Source organism: Camelus bactrianus, chromosome 2, assembly GCF_048773025.1.
Source record: "Camelus bactrianus isolate YW-2024 breed Bactrian camel chromosome 2, ASM4877302v1, whole genome shotgun sequence".
NCBI classification, from domain to species: domain Eukaryota; kingdom Metazoa; phylum Chordata; class Mammalia; order Artiodactyla; family Camelidae; genus Camelus; species Camelus bactrianus.
In genome coordinates this window covers 87350093-87376240 of record NC_133540.1, presented here as the reverse complement: position 1 = coordinate 87376240, position 26148 = coordinate 87350093, and the positions used below count along the sequence as shown (strand labels likewise).

The window sequence follows — 26148 nt, the reverse complement described above, 5'->3', positions numbered from 1 at the left end:
CTTTTGTTTTCTTATGAAGGTAAGGAAATGTTACACAACTTACAGTGACATTCTGCACACTCTTGGCTGACTGCTGGAAACCAGTTCCCACTGGCTTATCCACAGTAAAAATCATTTCAGTCCCTCTCAAAACACAGATTTCGGTGGGATATGAAAACTAACCTTAAATAAGTAACAGAGCTCAGGCAAAATGTATATTTACCTCTTTCCCATCCTCAGACTAAAAATAAATTTTCCCCCTCAATTACATATGTTTCTTGAGTAATGTTTATGTGTGAAAAGCACTTATACTCTCTTGTTTTAGACTGCTAGTATTCTGAAATTTTAAAAGAAATCTCTGTATTCTTTCTTAATCTCTGTAGTTTAAGAGAAAAGCAAAACTACAAGCCTAATGCATAAAAAGGGTTCATTCTACCTACTCACACCAAAGATAAATGAAGAATTGAGGAGTGTTGCAGGAGGACTAAAGTTTAAAAATTGGCTTAAATACGCAGATAAATAGAAGAGGCAGAAATGCTGTTTTGCCCTTGAATTATACTAAAAGCTGATTTAATTCTCTGTGAGTGTGCAAAAAGCAATAAATAATATTTATGCAGTCAATTATCCAGAATTACAAATTCTAAAATATTTTGGAATGCTAGATATTTTCCACTGAAAGGAGAAAGCGGGTATTTTCCTAGCCACATGCTAAATAAATGCGCACGTACACAGATATACACCATGCCACCACCTTAACCAAGCTGTTAACCTTTAATCCGATTTATAACTGAAGAGATCATGTGGTAGCTGGTTTTACACTATTTCATTCACAAAAAGAGATTATCGATCAAACAAGCACATTTTTCCCTGGGATTTCACAGAATAAACGAGCTAGACACATTTTTCTTTCAAACTCCAAGCTATGCAAAGTATTTCCAGATATAATCAGAAAGGTATGAAACAGCAAATTAAGCAATATCCAGGCAATCCCCAGCATTATCTTTGTGTTTTTGACAGATCTGACAAAAGTTGAAAGGTTGAAAAAGCAACTGGAATAAAGACAAGATTGGAAAAATAAACATACCTTAGAGATGATTAATGGTTCTCCGTGCTCCAGGCCACCTTTCAAAGTAAAACCCCAGGGAGCTCCTCCCTGCAGGAACGCTTCCAGATAAATGTACCTTCCCCTGGGGGTCCTGTTAGGGTTTAGTGTGGCACTAGGCTCCTCGACGTTCTCTGTGGTCCTCATCATGCCAAATACATGATCCCTCGAGTTAAAGTTTAAATGCCTGGAGCAGATTCAGGAAAGCAGTGGCTCTACCGCACATTATTCCACCCTTCAGGATGCACGCCAGTCAAAAGGGAAGTTTTCAGAAAATAATTCTTTCAGTTGTAAAATGTCCTTCCAAGCTTAACTGCAAGATCCTGAACCAGGAGGATTTTCCAATTCAACATCTCTGAATGTAAATTCTCATCCTGGAATTTCCAATCCTCGTGGAAGCTCCCTAAGTGGTGTCTGTCTATCCACTCTGTTCAAAAAAAAAAAAAAAACTTCTTTCAATGTCACTCTTAAGATGGCTTTTATTTCACAGACACACACACCAAAACTTTTCCTGTAGATTTTACAGAGAAACTTAAAGCCATCTTACGATGTAGAAAGGAAATTGCAGCAACTTGAACGAATACCTCAGTTTTGATTATCAACCCTTTCTTCCTCTCCGAGTGAAATTTACCATTACAATAGCCTCCCCTCTCCCCAGTAGTTTTAAAAGAAAGAAAGCACTTACTATGCTTCTGCTTGCTTCAGAATTTTCTAACTTGTCCCAAAGAGACAGAGAAGCTTTGATAAAACTTTTGGTCTGCATTTTTCAGCAATAAGTTCATAGTTTGTTTCTTGAAGAAAAAAAAAAGTTTTTGCAGGATGGAGAGAAAAATGGAAAAAAAAAAAAAAAAGCATTGGTAAATTCACATTCAGTGGAAAAATTATCCAGGAGGCAGCTTAGTTCTTTCTTTGGTATTTTCAGGGATGACCAGACACTGCTGCTGCCGCGGTAGCCACTTGCCTCATCTGAAAGAAAGAGTAAGGAAGGGAGAGGAAATGGATTAGGGCAAACAGAGGCACCGCAACCTTTCTGCACAATAAGCACTGCTATGCGGAATTCAGTTCACCACAGAGACCCAGCCAATCAAAACAGTCTTACAGTTGATAAAACGTAGACAGTTAGAAATACCTTACAGATGGCTAATTTGCAAGGAGTAGAAAAATAGTTGATAGAATAGCCCCACCTTGTTCCAATTAAAGCAGAATCTCTGGGGGTGAAACTCAGGCATTGACATTTTTTTTAAAAAACGCCGGGCGATTCCGCTGTGCAGCCAAGTTTGAGAAGCAGTGCCCTGAGCGGTTTTGGTAAACATTTAAGTCAGTGTTAAGGTGACAGCGCAAGGGCTTTATTTTGTTCACTAGAAGAAAATGCCAAGTAAAATATATGACCAGCCTCTCATCCTGAAATAGGACTCTCCAACCAAATTTCTGCTTGTTTGATTCAATACAAACAGGACGCAGACTTTTTTCTGTCTTTTAATTGTTATCTACTCCAAGACTGTTACCCATTCTTTAAATGTAAAGAAATGTCTGGCAAGTAATGGGCACTCAAGGTGGAATGTTGTCCTGATTTCAGGTTAGCAGTGGAATTTTGTAATAATGCTATATAAAATTTAACATTAATACTGTTACTGAAGGCAAGTTTGTGTGCCCCCTGCACCACGAGGCCAAACAAACTGAAACATCGAAGTTTTGCAGGACCAAGCAAGGAGGACGCAGAGGTTCATGCCCAAGAAAACCCTGAATTCCCCAAAGGGTTTCAGCAAAGCATACTTAAAAGCCAGGTAAGGGTGGGGTCGCAGGGTACGTGATCAGCTCGTGCACAGTTCTCTGATTGGTTGATGTGGAGGTAACCAGGCGGTCAACGCTATCAACCCCTAGGTGCCAGAAGGTCTGGGGGCCACGTTCTCTTGCTCATTAAGTAATTTCTTCCCTTTGGTGGTGGTATTAAGCATCTGGAAAACTCAGGAAATATTCAGAGAAGAGCTATGGCAGAGAATATGGGGGAGGGGTCTGACCCAGGAAGGCCCCACAGGGTCCTGCTCGGTAACAAACTTTCTTTTATCCAGAAGCCTCAGCTGTCAAGTTATTGAAACAATTTAGAATTATTTCCAAGGGATATTTTGCTAAAACTTTTTCTGTTTAAAAGTATGTGATAATGGGAGGAGAGGGTATTGCTCAGTGGTAGAGCGCATACTTAGCATGCACGAGGTCCTGGGTTCAATCCCTAGTACCTCCATTAAAAAAAAAATAATAATAAATAAATAAACCTAATTGCCCCGCCCCCCAAAAACGTATGTGATAATGTCAGACATAGAAAGCAAACTTCTGGTTACCAAAGGGAAAAGAATAAATTAGGAGTTTGAAATTAGCAGATGCACACTACTATATGTAAAATAGATAAACAGCAAGGTCCTACTATGTAGCACACGATGTATTCAATATCTTGTGATAACCTATAATGGAAAAGAATCTGAAAAAGAATATATATATATATATATATAACTAAATCACTTTGCTGTATACTTGAAATTAGCACAACACTGTAAATCAACTATACTTGAATTTTTTAAAAAGTATGTGATAATATGAATTATGTTGGAAACTGAGGTTTTGATATCAGTTTAATTTTGGTGTTTGTACCTATAGTTAATGAAAAGTTAATATAACAGAGAAGCAGACATAATATACAAATAAGTCTAGATAATATTTAATGTATAACAACACATGACAAGTATTATTTGCTTTTCAGTGGTGACTTCCTCTGTAGGGCTCAAAGACAAAAAAAGTAAAATCTCATTTTTATGTAATGATGCTATTTTAGTGGAAACAAAAGGTTTCATATACAAAATGAAAATATATGGTAAACACTGTCAGATTCTTAAGAGTAATTTATGCAATTTTCACTGGGTTTCCTTTTGCAGATTAATTTATAAATTAAGAATAAATGGTGAAATTTTGGCTTTTCTTTCACTGAGTTTTCAAATATGTATATTTATTTAAATAAGACCCTAAGTAAATAGTTTTTCTGGATATTTTTTGTGGCAATTATGACCTTGGTCCTAATTCATTTTGCAAAAACTGGAATTTCACAGAATCAACATTTAATTTTAAAAGTAATGAAGCTAACAACAAAAGGCAAAGGAAATTAAGAACAAGGTAAGCAGTGAAGAACAGAACTCAGTGCTTGTAGACTGATGAAACCTCTCATTTACATTATCACCAAAAATATTTAAGTCATAAATATCTAATGAAAATCAAGATACAATCTAAAAAAAAGAACATGCAGAACTTCATTTGATGGATATTCAGTGTAGCAACTGATAGGCCAGGATTGGAATAACATTTCTCCGCATCTTCCATTGCTCAGAATCAAAGAATGCATCCTTATTTTTAGAAGTAAGGACATAGAGGCCATGAAAAGGTTAAATAATCTGACCAGATGACTCCTGCAAGCAGCATAAGTGGGCATTAAGTTAAAATCTTCAGACACTTAGGAATGGATTCTCAGTTTAAGGTAGGTCTTTTGCATAATTCTGGCAAAAAGACAACTTTCTATGTAACTGACATTGCTAATTCATAAGGATAACTTCCGTTTGGGCATGTGATTTGGACCCAAACTCTAATTAGAGAATGAAATTGGACTCTCTTTCCTCTCCAGGGAGAGAAAAACAACCCTGTTTCCTCAAGCTGCTGACAGTGGAAGGGACTAAGACTATGTCTTAGTATTATTATGAAAATGGATTTGATCTTGTAGACCCAAAAGGGTCTCAGGGACTCCCCAAGATCCCCAGACTACACTTTGAGAATTGCTGCCTTTACCAGATACAGCCATACCTGAAGCTATCCCACTCTTACCAGCATGGTAAGCCTATAAACACATATGTATTTTTTCCTTAAACAGCTGGAGTTGGGTTTCTGTTACTTGCAACTACAAGCGTTCAGAGTAAACACAATGAAACCCTTCATGGATCTTCCTGGTTTAGGAAAAAGTTTAGGGAAGCTTAGTGTCGTCTCACAGAGGGGGCTTCGAAACTTGTTTTCTCTCTTTCTACTTCTTCCCGCCTTCTATCTGCCTCTGACTTAGAATTACTTCTACTCTTTTTTATCAAGTACTTCCTTCAAGACAAATAGATCCAACACAGCTCACAACTTTACTTTCTGTCTTTATATGAAAAATTCCCATTGTTGTAATTAAGTTCATGTTACTCTGTTTCTGTGTTCTGTGGCGCCAGGGTAGAAAAATCTCTCAATCATGTTGCCTCTCCTCTTTGTCTGGCGTGCCTGTACCAAACACTCTTTTAAATGTCATTTGCCTAATCACTCTTTTGACTTAGGAATTATGCATCATTCTATTTGTTAAGGCCACTTAAGGGAAAATTAATCTGTTCATTTTCAAAATTCTCATTTCTTGATTTTAATTTTTCACAGTAACCCATATCTTTATCTCTTTTAGAATCTTAAATGCTAAAATGTGATTTTTTAACTTATTGGATTTTTTGAATGCCTTTAAATTTAATATTTCAAAGATTGAAAATGTCACAGCTCTGAAAATAAAAACTAAAGTCAGAGTGACATCTAGTGGTTCTTCTGGCTCATTAAATAACCATGAAAGTAACTGTAGACAACGTGTTGTTAAACTGTAGGTTTGGAAGGTTAGTCTTTTTCAGAAAGAGCGTCTTAGAACCACTCAAATAGGCAGAAATCAACCTTATTTTAAAGTTTGCACAATCTCTCTAGGCAACCTTTCAGAAGCAAAAAGAATCATCTCCACATTTGTCTCTTTCTTAGGACCGAGAAAAACTTCCCCAGCTGACCTTCCCTCACTGCTAAATACTAAGAAACCTCACCTGAAAACAGCCACTTGAAAGAGAACTGAAAGCCCAAAGATTAGTTTAAAATCATCAGGATGCACCTGCTAGAACTTCGCCTGCAGCAATGTCATGGCTCTGCAGAATGTTGTGTTGAATACACAAAGTGGGATTCTCTGAGAAAGGAGGAAAGAGAAATGGATGCTGGGCATGCAGATTACAGCATCTGCTTCACCAACTGTCCTAAGGACTGTCACAAACTATGAGAGCACAAACAATTCAAATCTTTCAGGAATGATGGAAACGTTGTGTCCTGATTGACACAGTAGCTTCACAGGTGTATACAGTTGACCCTTGAGCAGCATGAAGGTTAGGGGCACAGATCCCCCCTCCACCCCACAGTTGAGAATCTGTATGTAAGTTTACAGTCAACCCTCTGTTTCTTCGATTTTGCATCAAGGATTTAACCGACCACAGATCATGTAGCACTATAGTTTATTACTGAAAAAAAAATGTGTAGAAGTGGACCTGCACAGTTCAAACACTTACTGTTCAAGGGTCAAACGTATCCATCAAAACTCATCAAATGGTATGCTTTTTATTAAACAAATGCAGTTTATTAAACAGAAATTATACCTCGATAAAGTTAGTTTAAAAAAAACTCAAGGATTCCATCGACAGATGAATTTATAATACATAATGGAATTACTATAATATATATAATAATAATGGGATATTATTCAACCTTAAAAAGGAAGGCAATTCTGACACACACTACAACATGGGTTAAACTTGAGGATACTCTGCTATGTGAAATAAGCCAGTCACTGAGGACAAATACCGTATGATTCCATTTATATGAGGTACCTTGAATAGTCAAATTTATAGAGACAGAAAGTAGAATGGTGGTTGCCAGGGCATGGGGGAATGGTGAATAGAGAGTTAGAGTTTATTGGGTACAGAGTTTAGTTTGGGAAGATGAAAAAGTTCTGGAGGCAGATGGTGGCAACAGTTGTAAAACAAGGTGAATATATTTATCTGAACTATACACTTAAAAATGATTAAAATGGTAAATTTTCTTTTGTATATTTTGCCACAATAAGTTTTTAAAAAGTATTTGTAAAAGGTAAAGAAACACTGAAAAGTATGACACTATGATTAATCAGTACATCACTTCACCACGCTGAGCGTGGTTGTGGGTGAGTGTCACAAAAACTGCAGGAGGCATAAAGAACCAAATAATAGTAATATCTGATAGCAGAAACTAAATATTACATGTCTGGCAAACGTTGTAACTGTTATGGGAGTTATCATAGTAAGTTATTGTGTTTAAAAACTGGTAGAAACATATCCACAAATTTATTGTTTATTTCCTAGATGAGACATAAAGAATCTTCTTAATAAGAACATAGCTCAGCAGAAATAGCAGTGTTAAGATCTCAAACAATAGATTGCTATGATAAAGAACATAAGTGTTCTTTATTTTGGAAGAGCCAGAGCCAGCTTCAAAGATGCTAGTGACAAAGGTAACTGGCCTTTATGGCAGACATAGCCTAGAGGAGAAAAGGCAATCTGCCTTATTTTATTAGTTATTTGGCTTCGATCTCTTACTTCTATCCCTTTTTTTTTTTCATTCTTCTGTAAAAGAATCTATCCTCAAAAAAACCAAACAAACTCAACATCTTGAATTTTTTAAAAGCTCAACTCCTATCAGTGTCGGGGGTGGGGTGCGGGGAAGACAAAGGGATACAACATTCTGGGGAGACGGAAATGTTCTACATCTTGATTGGAGTGCTGGTTACTCAGTGTGTATATTTCTTGAAACTTAACAATCTGTACACTTAATATGAATGAACTTCATTGTAAGTGAAGGGTACATCAATAAAGTTGATTTTAAAAACCTCAACTCTAAAGATTAAAAATATTCCTATACTTAGGATGGTATAGGAAAGTCTTTTAAAACTCGTTTCAAAAGTAACCCCAAATTAGAAATTGCTCATGTCCTCAGCTCCCCCTGTCAGGAAATGCTTCTAGAAATCCAATCACAAAGGCCCCGGGGAATCAGGTGGGTCCTTCCCTGGTCTATTTAAATGTCCATATATCCCACACTTCCTTCTCTTCCCTGCTTCACTTGTCTCCACAGCACTCACCATGGCCTAATATCTTAATTAGCACAGTGATTATTTGTGATCTGTCTCTCCCAACTAGGATGAGTTCCACGAGGGCAGGGTTTGGTCTGTTTTGTTCACTGATATTCCTGGCATGTAGTTGGTGTTTAATAAATATTTGTTGAAATGACAAGAAAAGAAAAAGGAACTTTCTTGGTTCTCAGGGCCCACCATACAAATATTAAGACACCAAAGGATATCACATATTAGGTAACTAAAAACTTTCCTTGCCATAGGAACACACTCAGGCTTTGATAGAATAAAACTTTAAAACAGAATAATTAAAAATTGCTTTCTGTCTAGCCACAAAACTTAAACCATTCACCTTTCCATTTAGTACTTACATTTCATTGCCTATAGAAGTGCTTGATTCTATAGGTAATATTAGATCTCTCCGAATTAATAAATGGAATAATTTAAATTATAAATACGATAAACAGCAATCTTTAGTGGTACTTAATACTAATTTGATTAAAACTTATAACTGTATTATATAACAGGATTTATTAATATTTCCAATCAATTTACACATTAAAAAGTTATTTGTAGGTGTCTGTACAACGTGACGGCTGACAATATTAACGCGACAGGTAGCATCTATCACACTAGGCGGTTCTGGATTCCTTCCATTTGAGCACTAATTTGGACAGCACCGGGAGGTTTGAGTGTGTAATCACATAATCTGATAAATTCTGTATTAGAGATGACGACAGAGAGCAACCGAAGCACAGAGGAGGAAACAACTCTCCGGAGGCAAAACGGTCAGCTACCCCGAGAATATATCTGAACCTTGGAAAACATTCCGGACAGAGGATCGGCATAACCATAACCGAAGGCAGAGGTGTAAAATGTGAATTATGTTAAATGAGATAGTCAAAGGGGAACTGAGGGTGGGGTGGGGATGGAGGCAGCGTCAGGAGGCGGGGCAGGGGGGCTGGGGAGAGGCCTGACTGGCACCGCTAAGATTGGGCTTGACTCTCGGGGAATGGCTAAGAACTGGGGAAGATCATTGGAGGAATAACTTCAAGAATAGCCCGGGGCGTTCGGGTGCGGGGCAAGAGTAGGACTTGGAGACCGATGAAGAGGCCGTAGAAAGAGAGGCCTTGAGGGGCAGAGAGAGCAAGTAGAGGCCAGAATTAGGGTTGTTTCCGGGGTAGGGTTGGCGGGACTTGGTGCCTGCTGCGTGCACGCCGTCCCCTTAGGGCTCCTGGGGTGGGGGAGGGAGACGGGGGGTAAAGGGCGCTCGGTTGCCCCGGCGACCGCGTCTGAGGGAGGAGTCGGGGGCAACCCCGGGGGTATCCAGCACCCCTCCCCCTCCCCACGCCTCACAGAGGTGCCCAACCGTTGCCCGCGCGGCTCGCGAGGAGCCGGCGGTGTCGGGAGCGCGCGGGAAGCGGGCGCGGGGGTGGGCGGGGCAGCGTCCAGCGCCGCCGCCACCGAGGAGGAGCCGCCCCCGCCGCCGCCGACGCCGCCGACGCTGCCGCCGCCTGGTCGACGCAGGTGCGGCCGCCGCGCCCGCCGGCGCTCCCACGGGGATGGGGCTGGTCTCTTAGGATGAGGCGTAGGTCGCAGGTACATGGGCGGGCGCGACCCGGGGACCGGGTGAGGGGTAGTGGGTCGTTCTTCGCAGGACCTGGGGCAGCGCGTCTTCATTTCTGGAACCTTCCAGACTTTTGTGTTTGTTTTGCACATGGTAGATGCCTAATACATGTGTCTTTACCAGAACGGGCTGCTGTTTTCGGGGACGGTGGCCGAACTCTGGGACCAAAGGGCCCTGTGCACAGTATCCATTTCTGTATAAATAACTGGGGATCCTGTCCCAACAGTACTAACTCTTGTTCCTACTCCTGGCGGCCAGGGAGGAGGGATGGGGAAGACAGAGAGATAAAGAGGACGGGTAGCCTTGGACAGGCTCGTCCAAGATGAGGTGATAGTAAATGCTGTGCGAGGGCCCGTTCAGCTGGAGCCCGCCCTGGAAGTGACTCCAGGAGCCTGGCTCTGTACGGTTATCGGCATCAGTCAGAAACAGTGAGTTCTCAGATGAGTCCAGCCTCTTCTGCAAAACTCTGTTCCAAGTCCCCACCGTGGTTCTTTTGTTCGTGCATATTGTTGTACTTTAAATCAAAGGAAAATGTAAGAAGAGTGAAGTCGGCGATTTCATAGGGGGCTTCTTGCTTTATCAGCAGTTGATTCGGGAAGGAAAGTGCCAGTGCCTTCCACTATCTCAGAGATTAGCTGGGTGAGACTGTTTCTCTGTGTGTAAAGTCGTGGGGTGTGGGTAGGGGAGTGGTGGGAGAGGTCTGGTCCTCCCACCTCTGTACCACGTTTATTGTTTTTTAATCTTGTACAGTTATCTTTATTTGTGTCATGGGTAAAATGGCTTTTATGCCATAGAGATATTATTACACAACTAAATAGAGGGTAGAAATTGACAGTTTATTTGGTATGTGCAAAGCCCTTACTGTTGTGTTTTACGAAGAGGATTCCGTGTTGACTATCTACTATGTTAGGGCCACTTACTGTAATAATCCACAATTCATTAAATAGGGCTTCTGTGAGCCACCTGTTCCCAAGCTAAATGGCCCCAAATTATATGGTATAGTAGGCTGAATAAGGGCCACTCCGAAATACCAGGTCCTAATCCCTGAAACCTGTAAATGTGATAAGGAAAAAGGGTCTTTTCTTACAGGATTAAGTCAAAGATCTTAAATGAGCAGATTATCTGGGTGGGACCTAAATGCAAACGTAAGTGTCCTTATAAGAGGAAGGCAGAGAGGAGGAGGCAGTGTGACCACAGAGACAGATTGTAGTAATGCCAACAGCCACCAGAAGCTGGAAGAGGCCAAGAATGGATTCTTTCCTACAGCCTCGAAAGGGAGCACAGCCCCTGTGACACTGACTTTAAATTTCTGGCGCTGGAGATTTGAAAGAATAAATGGCTCTGGTTTTAAGCCACTAAGCTTGTGGTAATTTGTTATGGTGACTGTAGGAAACTATATGGTTATGCTTATAAGTCACATAGACTCAATCCTGTATTGATGAGTATTTTAAAGTTCTCTAGCTGGGACAGTGGCAAGTATAGTAGCAGAGACCATTAAATATTTTCCTGAGCCCTGTAAATCCTAAGGAAGAGATTTGAACAAAGGGTTTGGTGAGAAGAGAAAATAAATTAGGTGCGTAAGAAAGAGGTAGTCTAGCACTTAAAACAATTTTAAAACTTTCATTGTATTCCTATAAATATATCACTGTGTTTGCTCTAGTTAAGAGAATAAAGGTACGAAGTGACTTAAGCTTGGTCCTTAGCTAAGATGTTATTGAGTATCTACCATGTGTATATCAAATAAGAGTTGCAGACACCTGGGGATTGAGTTCCAGGCTCAATCCAGGGGAAAAGAGACCATGCAAAGGTGCTTCCATGTGAGGGGATGTTAATATCTGGCCCAAAATAGCCTCTCATCATCTTGAAATGAAGACACTTTGGAATTTTCAGTGTTCAGGAAAAAACCAGGGGTTCAGATTTAATTGGTTAACTTCTGGGTACCAGGCAGCTAATTTGCACCCCCATTCTTACCCCACAAAGTATCACAAAAATGTACATAGACTAGCCAATCAGCTTTCTTTTTGAACTGTTTTTTGAAGCATAATTTGCACACTGTAAAATTCACCAATGTTAAGTGTAGAATCCAGTGATTTTTAGTAAATTTTGAATTGTGCAGTCATCACCACAATTTAGTTTGAGAACATTTCCATCATCCCGTGAAGATCCCTGGCACCCATTTGTAGCCAATCCCCATTCCCAATCCATTTATGATCTCTGGCCTACTTTAGAGTTAGGTTTTAGTCCCTCTACTGCTACTGCAGTGGCCTCACAGCTGGTCCCTGCTTCTACTCAGTGTATTTCCCATCCTCCAATGGCTTTCCATTGCAATTAGAATAAACCCCAAAGTCTTTAGTATGGCCTTTTCAAGGTCCTGTGAGCTCTACCTCCTGCCAACCTCACCAGCAGCTTTTCAGGATAATTTAGGGAAGGAATTGGCAATAAGCACGGGGTTCCTTTGGGCATAGTACCCAGTGGGCTGTCCATAAGCAGACCTCTCATCCTCCCAAGACTATATGCAGCCTCACCAGCCTCCTGCCTGTCAGTCAGTGAACACTGAGCCCTTCTCATCTCAGGACCCATGCACGTGGTACTTCCTCTTAGGATCTTCACCAGTCCTCTGCGGGGCTGACTGCTGTTTGTCATCCAGCTCACGTGTCACCTTAGAAAGTCCTTCCCTGACCTCCCCTAGCTAAGTATCCTCAACTCCTTTTCATCATTGCACTTGACCACTCTCCAGAATTGTATTTTTGATTTGTTTCTTTATTGTCTCTCTTTCTCTGTTAGAATATAAGATCTGTGAGGGTAGAAACTGGGTTGGTTTTGATCTTAGATAGCTCCAGCTCTAGTACTTATAGAAGTACTATTCATAGCAGCAATACATTGTAAACAGCAGTAATTAATGATTACCAGATGCCTACTGTGTGCCAGGCCCTGTGCACAGCGCTTTGTATGCATGAATGATTTAATTGAAACTTAACTACTTTTGATGAGGGAAGAGTTAGGGGAACATTTCCTCCAAATATAGTCCCTACATTAAATTATATTTTTCAGAGGCATTGGGCAGTTTTCTTTCTCTTGTTATTGAAATGTTAATTTTTAAAGACTGGATCAATGTACATTCCTACCAGCTAGCTAGTATTGAACCTCTTTCTCCACATCCCTAAAAACTAAACTAGGGAAGTTTTTGCTAGGAAGAAAGGAGGAAGGAAAAGAAGGGTACAAATAAAAGCAGAGCCCTAAAAGAGCAGGACATGCTCAGGACACAGCAAGTAGACTTGGACTGGGGCACAGTATGTGTCAGGGAGTGAAAATGGAGATGAAGCTGGGAGGCTGGGTACACATGGTAGAGAGCTTTGAGTGCCAGTCTTAGTTCAAACCTTCGGCTTTGTGCAAAGTTAAGGCAAATGGCTCTGATTTTAAAGAAAGATTATACGAAACTGAAACTAGAAGAATCATTTTGAGGTATTTTGTAGCAGTCTAGCAAGAGTTCATTAAAGCATGAAAGAATACAATAGGGCTAACATTAACAAAATTGCATATTCAAAGATTCTTCCTTATGATTGCATTGAAGTCTCTTTCACTGAGTTAAAAGATATTACAGAGATAGACTCAGCATAGTGTGGAGTGTGAATGGATGAAGAACAAATAAAGACTCTGAAATGTCTAACTTGGGAAGTTGAGTTTATTGACGTCTCTGAACACACCCTAGAAAACAAGTTAGGTGGGAATGTGAAGGGACCAGATTCAGGGTAAGATGAATTTAAGGTGACTGTAAACATACACGCAGAGGTGTTAAAGAACAGATGCTCATTAAAATTTATCTAGAGCCCCATTTTTTTTAGCAAAAGAGCATGAAATTTGCTGGAAGATGGAATTGTCCCTATCTGGCTTGCTGGTGACTGAAATCACTTGTGAGAAGTCATTGTGGTTTTGGTCATCTTTTTGCTGAATGTTCTCCATACAAAATCACAGAATGTCCAGGTTGGAGATGATTTTAGAGATCTTCTAGTCCAGCACTGTGCCCAAGAGAGGCCAGCCAGTGGCGGTTGTCATCCCAACAAATGCTCATCTACTCTCAGCTTGAACAGCTCACAAGGAAGTCCAACAAGTATATATTCAACATGCTCTAGTTTTTGGAATGTCCATCTCCACCCTCAGCTAGAACCTACCTCCCTTTACTTCTGCTCATTAGTCCTAATTCTGCATATAGAGTATTGTCATTCTATTTTTTTCAGTTGAGATATAATTGATATATAACATTATATCAGTTTCAGGTGTATTACATAATGTTTTCATGTTTGTATTGTCATTCATTTTTCTAGTGAGGCATCTGCTCATGTAGAGTCCCCTGAGATATTCCAAAAATCCTAGTTGTTTATCTTAGTTCCATTACTTAAAATTTATAGACCTATATCTGAAGTTCCTCTACCCAGTAACTTTTCTGACCAAGCACAAGATCTGTTTTCTGGTCAAAGCATCTCTAAGAAGGGTAAAACAGTTTAAATGGTCAGAGACATTCAGGGATCTATTTAAGTCAGTGTGAGCTGTACCTGGAGAAAGGTCAGATCTGGGAATGTAGATATGGGGGGCTTGTAGGTTTACTTGCTACGTTATCTTGATAATGTCTGTGAGACCTGTACCAACAAGATTGGCATTGGACCAGCAGGGAGCATATAATTGAACATGTTCTGATGTACAAACATAGCCTAGATTAAGTGCCATAGGCTATTAATTAAAATAAATTTTCATATGCAAGATAAGCTAAAGAAAAAAGATTTAAAGTTGTTGCTGTTGCTGTGGTGTTTTAGGTGTTGTCAAGATCTTAAGTGATGAAAATGAACTTGTGACTTGATTGAACTTTTTAAAAATAATAAATTTCAGGTAATGAAGTATTATATTTTAAAAAGCAGATTTTAAAATATTTTATGTTTTTCAGGTGTTAATAGGATAAGTGAAAATAAGAATATCCAGATATTAAGGTATTTCTTATTTTACTTTTGGATTATATTTAAGAATTGTGAATATATACAGCTGATACACTAATCTGTATCTAATTTTAGAGCTTGAAGTCTTGAACTTGATGAATGCCTAGGCTGGAATATCTGAAATGATAAAATTACAAGGGGTTTATCTCTGTGTTTTTTCAAACTCTGCTCAGTGGAGCCTTCTGCAATCTATAAAGGTGTTTCGAGGGCAGAGAGGAGGGTGTGCAGTCTGGGATTTGAAGATTCAAAGAAAGGCTTCCACTGCTTAAAAAAAGTTTGGAATGCAACAATAAATATATGTATGCTCATGTATAACTGAAAAATTGTGCTCTACCCTGGAAATTGACACAACATTGTAAACTGATTATAACTCAATAAAATAAAATTTTTTAAAAAAAGAAAAAAAAGTTTGGAAAGCACAACTGTAATCTCATTTAGTAATGGTAGAAATTGAGGCTCAGAGATGTGAAAAGATTGCCCCTGCTTTCACAGGTAACCAATAACAAAATTAGGTTCCCTGATTCTGAGTGATGTGCTGCTTCTGTACTGCCTCCCTTCGAGATGGTATTATGTGCTGATGAAGATTATCTTAAATAGAGTAATTCTATATTGCATTGTAATGGTCCCTGTATTTACTCAATGCAGTTTCAATCTACTTTGCTGTTAGTGGACCTTTATGAAACTTACATCTTCTTCCTAGATAAATAAAAAGATAGAGCTATTTATTATGAGAAAGTGAGCTGGTATACACTACTTAAATTATAAAGACAGCATTGTTATTTTCATGTTTTACTATCCCATTGTGTGGCACTGTGTACCGATAGATTGAGGCAAATACTGTATGGTGAGACTGAGTGACTTATCTCAGTTAACTCTTACTCTTTTAAGGTATATATTCTATCTCCATCTTATAGTCTTACAGAGGTTAAATATTGTCCTCAAGGTCACAGAGATGGTAGATCACAGAGCTAGGATTTGAACCCTAACAGTCAATGACAACATCTAGAGAGAAGGAATGTGATTGAGAAAGCAGACACCGGAGTGATGTGAAGTTAATAGTAACAGTTAGCAATAACTCAGGCAGTAAAGGGTTGCTCAGCAATAACTCCTCATTGCATTTCTGAGATTGTACCAGCCCAGATATGTGGTGTTTGGATCAATCTTGGGGTACCTGAGAATTTCCTAGGAAAACATACCTGCAGACTGGTTCTACGAGAGTACGAACCAGTTTTACAAAATCACTAGTCTCAGACTTCTGTGAAAGGTAGAGTGGTTCAGCATCCTAGGGGCTTCAGTCATTTGTTGATGAATCCAGGAACCTAAGTATAACACACATTATAAAGGAATCTTTCCTGATCAAAATAGAGCATAGATTCTAAATCGACTTACTACAGAGATTGTCACATTCTACCCCAGTCACAGGAGAGATCCACCTTAAGTAGCCACAAGGAAAGAAGGCAAGGTGAGGACTGTTCACATCAGGGAAAGTACAGGCGCACAGTCACTACGGCCTTTTGGGAGCCAAGGAGAAGGGATAAGAACCCAGGAAATACTTCTAAGCCCTGTAGGTGAACTGTGTAACAAAAAGTAAAGCCCATAAATTATTTTCCTCCAAAAGTCCTCTTTTTGTGGTCTGTGGTTTCTAAAGCCTTTCCTGCAACATTTCAATTAAATAACCAGAGTAGAATCTTTTCCTTAGCTACTACCTGTCAGAAATTTAAGGCTCCTTTCAGTGTGAACCTGTCCATAATGTTAAATCAGGCAGAATTGTTCTTAATAATCTTGGGCATACTAGAAGAGGCCAAGATCTCATCTGTGTACTTCACTCAGAGATTTAAATCAAACACATGTAAGTTCATGTTATGATCCCCAAATCAAAAAGTGCAGCATTTTCACAATTTTTAACTTACTGAGGCAAAAAGACCTTCCTTTTTCCAGGAATCCTTAGTAATTTAGTAAGTTTTATGCCTGAGAATAGGAATAATGTTTCAGTTCTTATGGTGTAATGAAAGTAGAGAAACACAGAAAGATTTGACCATATATTCAGTCTAAAATAGTGAAAAATCTAGATTGCAAATACTTCTAAAGACAGGCTTCATTACCCTAAGGTACATAAAGGAACTGGCAGCATTGGCAAATAGAGGTGCTAAGCCTCTTTACGAATAAATGGTGGTTTTAAATTCTTGTTTAAGTAAATAAGCCTATGCTGTCTTCTTTAAACTGTTAACTTTCCAAGAAAAAGATTTCCCTCTGAAGACTGCAGCTCTTCAATGGCCTACCACCAGTCATTGGATACTGAATTAATGAGTTTATCGTCATTATCTTACGCCAAAGGAAAACATGGTTTTCATATGGAATATTCCAAAGTCAGACCTTTTCCTTTCTTCTCTTTTCTCTTCTCCAACTTCTAGTTCCCACTCAGCTTACCTTGCTTGTAGGTTCTGTTTTCTTCCTGATACGACTCTGGTATCAAGCAGAGGGCGTTAGTGTATGGTCCCCCAGCGCTGGGCTATGATTCTGCCTGTCCTGCTCATTCCTTCATGCTTTTGATCTTTCTGTAATTTATGGTAATAACATTATTTAGTAATTTACATTTTCTTAGTGTCTTTCATCACCCTGAAGAATCTCGAAATGCATCATTTTAGTGTTTAAGTTACTTAGCAAACATTCATGATAAAACTTGTTTAAATGAGAGTTTTTTTTTCCAAACAGCAGTTTCTTCTATTTAGAATGTTTAAGTTGCCTAGCAATCTTGAGTTAACATTCCATTTGTTATAATTCTTTATGGAATGTCTCCCTACCTAGTACTTATTTCCTAAAAATGATAGCACGAAACATATTAAGGTAGAATTTATCTAATTGTAGTTTTGACAGATGGCACCTCAGTAATCTAAAGAGAAAAACTGTGAGTGAAATAAAAAGGAATTCTATTCCAAAAAAATCTTTTTAGCTCACAGGTTTTTTTAAAAAAAATTTAACACTGTGCTTACATTGTGAATTAATGTAAAAATGATAAGCAGTATGTTATATGTGATCTTTTTTCCATCATTTTGATGATCCTTGCCTATATCTAGTTTTTTAAAGAATCAGGATTCTGATTCATTAATTTGATGTATTGTTTTTCTGTTTTCTTCATTAAGAAGAAAACCATGTGCTTTCTTTTGTTATACTCTTTTCCCCTACCTTTTTGTGTTAAAAATCATTCACTTATTTTCATTCTTCTTTTAAAATAGAAATAGGTGTTTAAATATCTTGAGGTTAGAAATTTTCCTCTTTGCATTGCTTTAATGTATCTCAGATTCTGATATATGGTGTTTTCCTTGTCATTATTTTTCAGAGATTTAAAAATTTATATTTTTATTTCTCTTATTACACAAGGGTTATTTAATTGAAGGCCCTTTAATTTCCAAGTGGAGAGAGCTTTTTGCTTTTGAGTTTTAATTTCTAGTTTTATTACATTGTGACTAGAAGGGGGGGGGTTGTAACATTTCTACTTTATGGAACCTACTGATCTTTTATTTGTGCCCTAGAATATGATTGGTTTTTATGAATATTCCATGTGCAATTGAAAGGAAGGTATATTCTCTGTTACCCAAGTGTAGTGTTCAATATATATCTAAAAAGTCTACTTTAGTGATTATTTCATTTAAATCTTTTATATCCTTATTTAATTTTTTGGCCACTTGACTTACTGAATGGCCTGTTAAAGTCTCATTATTACTGTGTTTCCAGTTCTTACTGCATCTAAGTGGTTGTTGTGTTAAATGGTACATAGGGTCAGAAGTAGTGTATCTTTATTGTGGATTGTGGCTTTTAACTTTCAGTGCCCTTTGTCTTATTTAATACCCTTTGGCTTGAAGACTACTTGGTTTGGTGTCAGGATTTTTAAAAAAAAATGTTATTGAAGTGTAGTTGATTTGCAATGTTGGTTTCAGGTGTATAGCATGATGTCAGGATTTTAACCGGTGCTTTCTTACTGTTTTTATTTGCCTGGCAGATGTTTGCCCATCACTTTATTTGTAATCTTTTTGAATCATTGCCTTTTAGTGTCCTCTGTGTACAGCAGAGTTGAATTTTTTTAAGAGCCAATTTGAAAATCCTATTCTTTAAATAGGCGAGTTAAGTCCCTTTGGGTTTATTGATATGACTGCGTAAATTCTGTCACATTATTATTACATTATTATCTTATGGTGTAATTACTGCATGTATTATATTTACTATGTCTATTTAGTATTTCTTCTTTATTTTTTCTAGTAGTTACATTTGCCTTAATGCTGTCTATGCTGCACTTATAAACCCTTTTTCTTAAAGTAAGAAACCCCTTTTGCTTTTTGTCAAATTTAAATGGCGTTCTTTACAACCAGTGGTCTTCTACCTTCCCTTTTGTTCTCTCTTCCCATCTTTAGTTACTTCTGCTCTCCTTTGTCACATATATAATATTGATATGTTATTCTTCAGTGCCATTGCCCCACCCATGTTTTAGTCTCAGCTCTGCAGCTGAATATTTAAGTGATCATCATCAGTCTTTTTTCAAAGTTTTCCCAGTCATCATTTAAAAAAAATACTCATCCTTACCTGTTTTCCAAATTTTGCTTTGAAAAATTTAAAACCTACGGAAAAACCAGAGATTTTCACCAGTTGTTACCACCTTGCCACGTTTGCTGCTCATCTACTGGTTGGAGGAAGCTTCACCACCTAGTAGGTTCCCTGGAGGGGCACATGTGTACCGTGTTCTGGCACATTCAGAACTGCTTTTCTGTGGCTTTGAATCTTTTGAAGGAGGTGTTGGCTGGATATAATGTCCTTAATTGTACTCTCTTTCCTTATATTTCTTGAAAACACTGTTTTACTGTTGTCCTGCTTTGTATATTGTTTTTGAATAATCTGATACCATTCTAATCTTCTTGCCTTTGTAAATTATTTCATCCTTTTTTGCCTGAAGACCCTGAGAATTTTTTCATAATCTTTAAAGTCTTAATATTGTTTTATTAGGATGTATTTCAGAGTTGATCATTCTTGGTTGATTTTTCCCTAGTATGAAAAATGTGTAGATTTGAGTCTTTTGCTTTATTTTAGGAAACTTCCTTGGTTTATAGTTTTAAACAATAGTTCTGTTTCATTGCTTTGATTTTTTTTCTTCAGGGACACCAGCTGTGTTCAACCTCCTTTGCCTGTTTCCATCTCATTCATTTGCTCTCTCACCCTTTTTTCTTCTGTATCTCAGTTTTCATCTTCTTGGTTGTTTTCCTGACTTTCTTCAGTGTCTTTGTTAAGTTTACATCATGTCTATCCTCCCTTGTACTTTGTAATTTGGTTTTCATTTCTGATATAATTTTGTCTTTTTTTTCTCTTTCTTTCATTTAATCAACTCTCATTTTGTTTGCTTGTTTTGTTTCTTGTCCATTTCTGTTTTTAGGTTTTATAATTCTGATTCAAGGGTGACTTTACTTTATCCCCAAGTGCTTGTTTGGGAATATTTGGTAAAGTTTGGAGTGTGTGTTACAGTTTTCTTTGACTTCGTGTTTGTTGGTGGGGAGGGGTTGGGAGGGACTTCTCATGAGCAGAAAAGATTTTATCACATTTCCTGACATTTTGCGGTAGTTTTGTATGGATGTGGTCTATGGTCTACGCTTATCTATTCCTATTTCTTTCATGGACAGGACTCCTCGTCTGACAGAGCCATCTTCTGCGCTTCCTCTTGTATGGATGATGGTGATGCTGGGTGGGAGAGGTAGGAGCACTGTCGGCCTATCTTGCTTCTTTTTGTTTCTGCTGGTTCCTGACTTTTCCCTTCTCATTTCCTTCTTGCCTTTACTGCCATGTCTTCAGGGGAGACCACCTCTTCTCTCTGTATCTGATTCTCCCCCAACACTCTTCTCTGAGGCTGACACTCTCAAGCCCTTTCTGCACAGCCGCGGCTTTGGACTGTCAAGTTCCAACCTGTGCTTGGTGTCCTGGCTTTTCTTGTTCACTTTCTGGAGGTGACTTTGTGCTTCCTCTCAGCCCTCTGCTCCTTGTAGTCTTTTCAACCTCTCCTCTCCTGTCGTCTGTACCCACAGGCCTGTGGTGCTGGTAGGTAGAGTGTGGGAGCACTTCTGGAAAAAATTCCCCTCTGCTGACAGGTGATTTGAAGATTGTGGTATTCTCTGTCTTCTGGGAATGCCGAAGGCTTGGAGCCCATGTGGTTTTATGTATTTGTTCTTCTTGTTGATTTTATGTTTTTTTCAGAGGATGAGGGGGGAGATTTGAAACCAGGTCACCACACATATTCTCCAAACCAGAAGTCCTCTCTTGGCATAATCTAAAATTCTGAGCACTACGTGATAGCAAAGTAGTTTTTAAACTTTTATTAATGATTTCCAATTTGCTGATTTGTGATTTCCCCCCTAATTTGTGGATTTTTACTGAGAAGTGTTTTCTTCTATTATTTGACAATACAACTTTATGAGAGAGACAGACATAAGAAGAGAAAATGTCTTCCCCAAATCAGAGTGTTGATACTCATAATAATTAAAGTGTTAGTTTTTGATTTTCAGGTTGTCTTCAGTCAGCTACTTGGCCATTAAAATAAGCAAATTTTACAGTAAGATTCTGTTCACTTGTTAATTTTAGATAATAAAATTTTTCTGTGTAAATATTTTCCTGTTGAAAAATTATTACTAAATTTCAAATATGAACAAAGTCATTTCCTCCTCTGTGAACTTTTTTCATAATACCTTATTAAAGATTGCATCCCTGTCTTTATAGATAAGAACTAAAAGAACTAAGTAGGGAAGCATTCATACTTCAAGATCTCTAAGAAGACGTAGCAGATACTTAATATGGAACAAAAACCTTGTGAATCAAATAATGAAGATCTTTTATCAGGTAGTGGCATTACATCCAATGCAGGTATGTGTTTTTTATAAAACTAAATGGGGACAGACTGGGAGTTTGAAATTTGTAGATCCTGACAGGCATATATAGAATAGATAAACAAGATTACACTGTATAGCACACAGAAATACATACAAGATCTTGTGGTAACTCACAGCGAAAAAAATGCGACAATAAATATGTGTATGTTCATGTATAACTGAAAAATTGTGCTCTACACTGGAATTCGGCACAGCATTGTAAATTGACTATAACTCAATTAAAAAAAGAAAAAAATACAAAAAAAAAACCTAAATGGGGAAAAATTAGAACTAAGCAGTCTTCATAATATTCATACAAACTGCTATTTTTTTCAGTACGTTTTGGTTTTAACTGCAGGGCACAGACCTCAGTCATGAATGTTTACCAGATGATTTATAATTCTGCTTTTTGAGGAAGAAGTTTTTTAGTCCTTTAAAAATAGCATATCTGTTATATTACTTTTCTGGTATGAGGATTCTTTCATATTGAGGCACTGAAGCATGTTCTGTGTTTATCTACATGCCTCCTCTTCCTCGGTCTGCTCTAAGCCTGCACTCTGCATCATTTGGCTTCTTTTCCCTTACTGCACCCCTGCCCTCCTCCAGTCAGGTACCAGGTCCTGCTCCCTCTGTTGTCAGAAATCTCTTGAATGCATTTTCTTTTTCATTCCCGTGATTACTGTCCTAGTTCAGGCCCCCATCAACTCTAAAGAAAATTATTTCAATCAGAAGATAGCAGGCAGGAAAACTAACAGGTAGAGTAAGTAAGTGGCATTTCACACAGGGAACTGACAACACAGGTGTTGAAAGAGCTGAGAAGCCTCATGGAGAATGACACAACCCAGAGATGAGCCGCTGCAGGGAGCTGCCCCAGCCTGTGGGCTAGCAGGGCCCTGAGAACAGGAACTGCTCTACAGCCTAGAAGCCGGAGCTGGAACCACGGGACGGCCGCCTGCGGGAGCTGAAGCCACACTCACTGCCCGAAGCCCATCTGAGGCCAGAGAGAGGAGCAGTCCCTTAGCTTCTCCCCACCTCCTGCCTCCTCATCTTTCCCAGCACCTCCCTCTGCTAACCCACCAAGAAACGTTTGGGCAGGGGCCTGGGAAAAGCAGTTCTCTACAACACACAGCAGGACAGAGATGGGACAGAGAATGGGTTTTCTGGCAGTCAGGCAGATGACCTGACAGCCCTGCCTGCTTTCCTTGTCTTGTCGCTGTCATCTGAAAGAATGCATCTAGAATTTACGGGTCTGTTGTAAGTTTGTTTTTTCAGTTACAGTTCCGCTGTTTCACTGGTTGGCCTTAAAAACCTTTCTTTTAGCACCCTTATTTTGTAAAAGCTTCTGCTTCCTAGGTTGCTCATGCCATCACCACCTCCACCCAACTGTGCCCCTTAACCTGCTGGTTCCCCTCACTCACCTCCCCACCTGCACTGGGTCCCTCATCTCCATCAGGGGTGCTGGTCCTTAGCACATGGGCTGTGGCTCCATCCTCAGACACATCACGTCCCGTAATGTCGTTGTCCTCGTGGATGACTGTCTCAGACGTAGACTCGCAGCTTCCAGGCCTTTTTAGTTCTAATCGTTTTGACCTGTACTTGAGCTACTCGCTTCCCTGTCTTGGATCTTATGACCGAGAAGGGCTGGACCTGTGTAGTCCAGCCTCCTATCTCCCAGCACTCTCACTCCCTTCTTCCTACAGCACTGATTTCTCTGCCTCATGAAGGTAGTGGTTCTCAACCATGGTCCCCTGTCAGAATCACTTTCTGAGATTTTTGAACTGTTAGATGACTTAGACCCTCACCTGAAGATCCTGAGTCAGTGCTGTGGAGGGGGACTGGAGCACCACTGCGTGTGTGTTTAAGCTCTGCAGATGACCCTGATTCACAGCCGAGGTGGAGCACAGCTGCTGTGGTTCCCGTTGTTTTCCCTTAAACTATCAGCCTCTTCCTGTCTTCACTTTGTTTTGCGTCATTCATTGTTCCAGCCAGTTATTTGCCAGGATCCTCACCTCCTTTTTTTCCTCTTATTCTTCTTTGCACTCTTACAGGAAAACCCCAGTCCTTATCAGGCTGACTGCCATCTCCATTTTTGTACTGGGCTGCTGGAAGAAAATACACAAATGTCGATTTTCCACCAATTTGCCGTTTCAGAGTCATAGCCTCCCATCCCGACTGGGCCCTTGAAGCTGCTGAGGATATCTTTCTCATGATCTTAGCCAGTTCTCTCTCTAAATTCCCACAGTACTTATTTCAAAATTATACCATTCTCTAGTCCCTTACCCTCCCACCTTCTTTCTCACTCTCAGATAACGTCATTTCCTAATGTCCAGAGAAAATGTCACTGTTTTTCACAGCCACGACTCTTCATAGTTCGGTGGGGGAGGGACCTTCTTAATTTGCTCTCCATGCCTTAATTCCCACTCCCACTCTCACCATCTCAGCCTCCTCAGAGATTTGGCTCCAGAATCTCTGCAGAATCTTGGGCCCCTCTGACTCTGATTTCTTCCATCCCTTTCCATTTGCACTTATCCATCAAAGTGAACATGCTAAATCGCTCCCAGTCTAAAAATACTAACAAGTAAATATACCACATCAAAACAACAAAAAATAAAACCTTCTCCTCAACCTGTGCTTCCTTATTTCTTCTTCCTTCATAGCTGTGCCTTCTGCAAGACAAGTCTGCGTTCACTGCCTTCACATCCTCACCATCCATTCACTCTGTGAACTACTGCCGTAGGACTTTTGAACCTAGTGTTCCAATGAAATCACTCTGGCTGCAGTGACTAGATTTTCTCTTTTTTGCTAAGTCCAGTGAGCTTGTTCCCCTTGACCAACATTTTCTTTTAATTAAGAGTCCAGACCAGTTGTATTATGGAATGTCCCACATTCTAGATTTTTCTGACTGTTTCTCATGTTTAGATTCAGATTAAACTCATTTGGCAAGAGTTTTATATAGGTGACATTGTATACTTCTACATCATACTTCAGGGAGCGCATAATGCCAGATCTCACTAATTTAAAGTTATAATTCCCCTTTATAATTAATAAGTCACCTATAGGAGGCCCTTTGAGACCTTGTGAATATCCTAGTACTAAATAACCTTTCATCCAATGGTTTTAGAATTGAAGATCCTCACCTGAATCAATTATTACATTGATGATTTTCTAATTTTAGGAATAGTTATCAGCTTACATTTTTCAGGAAATAAAACCTTTCTTTTCATTATTATCACTATAGATCCATAGATTGTTTTCGATTCAAAGTGCTGGAATGCATTGCTGTCACTGTTGTTTTTGATGCTCAATTGTATCAAATTTGGCCAGCCCCTTTAGGCCAGTTTCTGTGTTGTCTTAAAACATGACCCACTTCATTGCTTCCTGGCACATCAAAATGTTCCAGGCTCACATTGTACTTTGCCTGTTCCACCAGACCTAGAATCAGCCGTTTGCTAAGGAGCCCTGGTTTCTTTTAGTAGAAAGCAGTGTTCAGACACCAAGATGTCATGTGCATATTGCTACTGACATGTCATTGTGTCTAGGAGCGGTCAGTTTCTAAAGCTTGGAATTAGATTTTTTTTATTGTATGTTCAAATTCAAATTCAGTACCATAGGGTTCTTCCTCATCTTCCCCCATTCCATATCTGTAATCTCCCTTACTGTGAAAACTCAAGTTTCAAAAACCTTCAGAATATTTACTCATTTTTTTCTTTCTACAGTACACACAAAATCATTTCAGAATTATAACAATACTTCATTAACAGCTTATCTACTAAGTTCACATATAGTTAGGTGCTGTGTTCTAAAGTTACTAGAAGGAACTGTTTTCTCTGTGAGGTTATGTTATCAACTTACTGTGCACCTAGGTTTATTTGTTCCTGTTAGTATTCAAGTTCATTTTATTTTTTGAACGTGTATAACATGTATTTGGCTGAAAGGTGAAAGCTTTATAAAAAGGTATGTTCAGTAGTCTTCCTACCATCTCTTATCTCTTCCATTCTGTTTCCACCCATCCCTATACCCCATAGATAGCTGCTTTAGTGAGATTCTGTCTTATTCTTACGTTGTTTCCTTTTTGCAAAATTAAGCAAATGCCACACATACACATACACATACATATACACTCTTGTTTCTCCTTTCTTACAAATAGAAGGGAAATTAACCTCCACCTATTAAAGGAGGGCATATCAAAGAATTTGTGGACATATTTTAAAACCACTACAGTTTTCTTTCTGGTCACAAATTATTTACATTTCTCTCACATGCCAAGTACATTCACTCCCCTAAAAAGTCCCCGAACAGTCTGATCCCACTGTAGCTTTCACTCAAACGCCAGAATCACTGAATCTAAATTAGATTCAAGTATGGATGAAACTCCTCAATTGTAGTCCTTTAAATATAGCTCCTTGAGTAGAGGTCCTCTTTATCTGAAGGCTTGAGACACCCAACATCCAGTGGGAGCCAGGCATAAGATAACCACTACCCACACTCCTATTGGAAAAGCAGTAAACATAAGCACATGTGTCTGTCACAGTTCTAAAAGCCAGCTGGGCACGAGGTGACCATTGCCTGATTAGGACTCAGGCCTGGGAGTAGTTCTCCGCGGTTCT

At 39.1% G+C, this 26148-nt stretch overlaps 2 protein-coding genes across 11 annotated transcripts in view; one reads left to right on the top strand and one right to left on the bottom strand.

The window, feature by feature from the left end:
• Nucleotides 1-1917, bottom strand: part of SHROOM3 (shroom family member 3) — a 297110-nt gene extending 295193 nt beyond the window's left edge. Inside the window, exons 1-2 of one of the 2 annotated variants that reach the window (XM_074345649.1) lie at nucleotides 1767-1917; nucleotides 1064-1508 (exon numbers count right to left, since the gene is read on the bottom strand). In XM_074345649.1, coding sequence (XP_074201750.1) covers nucleotides 1064-1231 — 168 coding nt within the window. In that variant the 5' untranslated portion in view covers nucleotides 1232-1508; nucleotides 1767-1917. The remainder of the gene's footprint in view (nucleotides 1-1063; nucleotides 1509-1766) is intronic. The other variant, XM_074345640.1, reaches the window with a different exon arrangement.
• Nucleotides 1918-9308: 7391 nt separating this feature from the next.
• Nucleotides 9309-26148, top strand: part of CCDC158 (coiled-coil domain containing 158) — a 69960-nt gene continuing 53120 nt past the window's right edge. For 2 of the 9 annotated variants that reach the window (XM_074345589.1, XM_074345564.1), the window contains exons 1-3: nucleotides 9312-9632; nucleotides 14597-14639; nucleotides 21393-21536. In XM_074345589.1, coding sequence (XP_074201690.1) covers nucleotides 21467-21536 — 70 coding nt within the window. In that variant the 5' untranslated portion in view covers nucleotides 9312-9632; nucleotides 14597-14639; nucleotides 21393-21466. Of the gene's footprint in view, nucleotides 9633-14596; nucleotides 14640-20305; nucleotides 20377-21392; nucleotides 21537-26148 lie in introns of all 9 variants that reach the window. The other 7 variants (XM_074345554.1, XM_074345575.1, XM_074345615.1 and 4 more) reach the window with 7 other exon arrangements.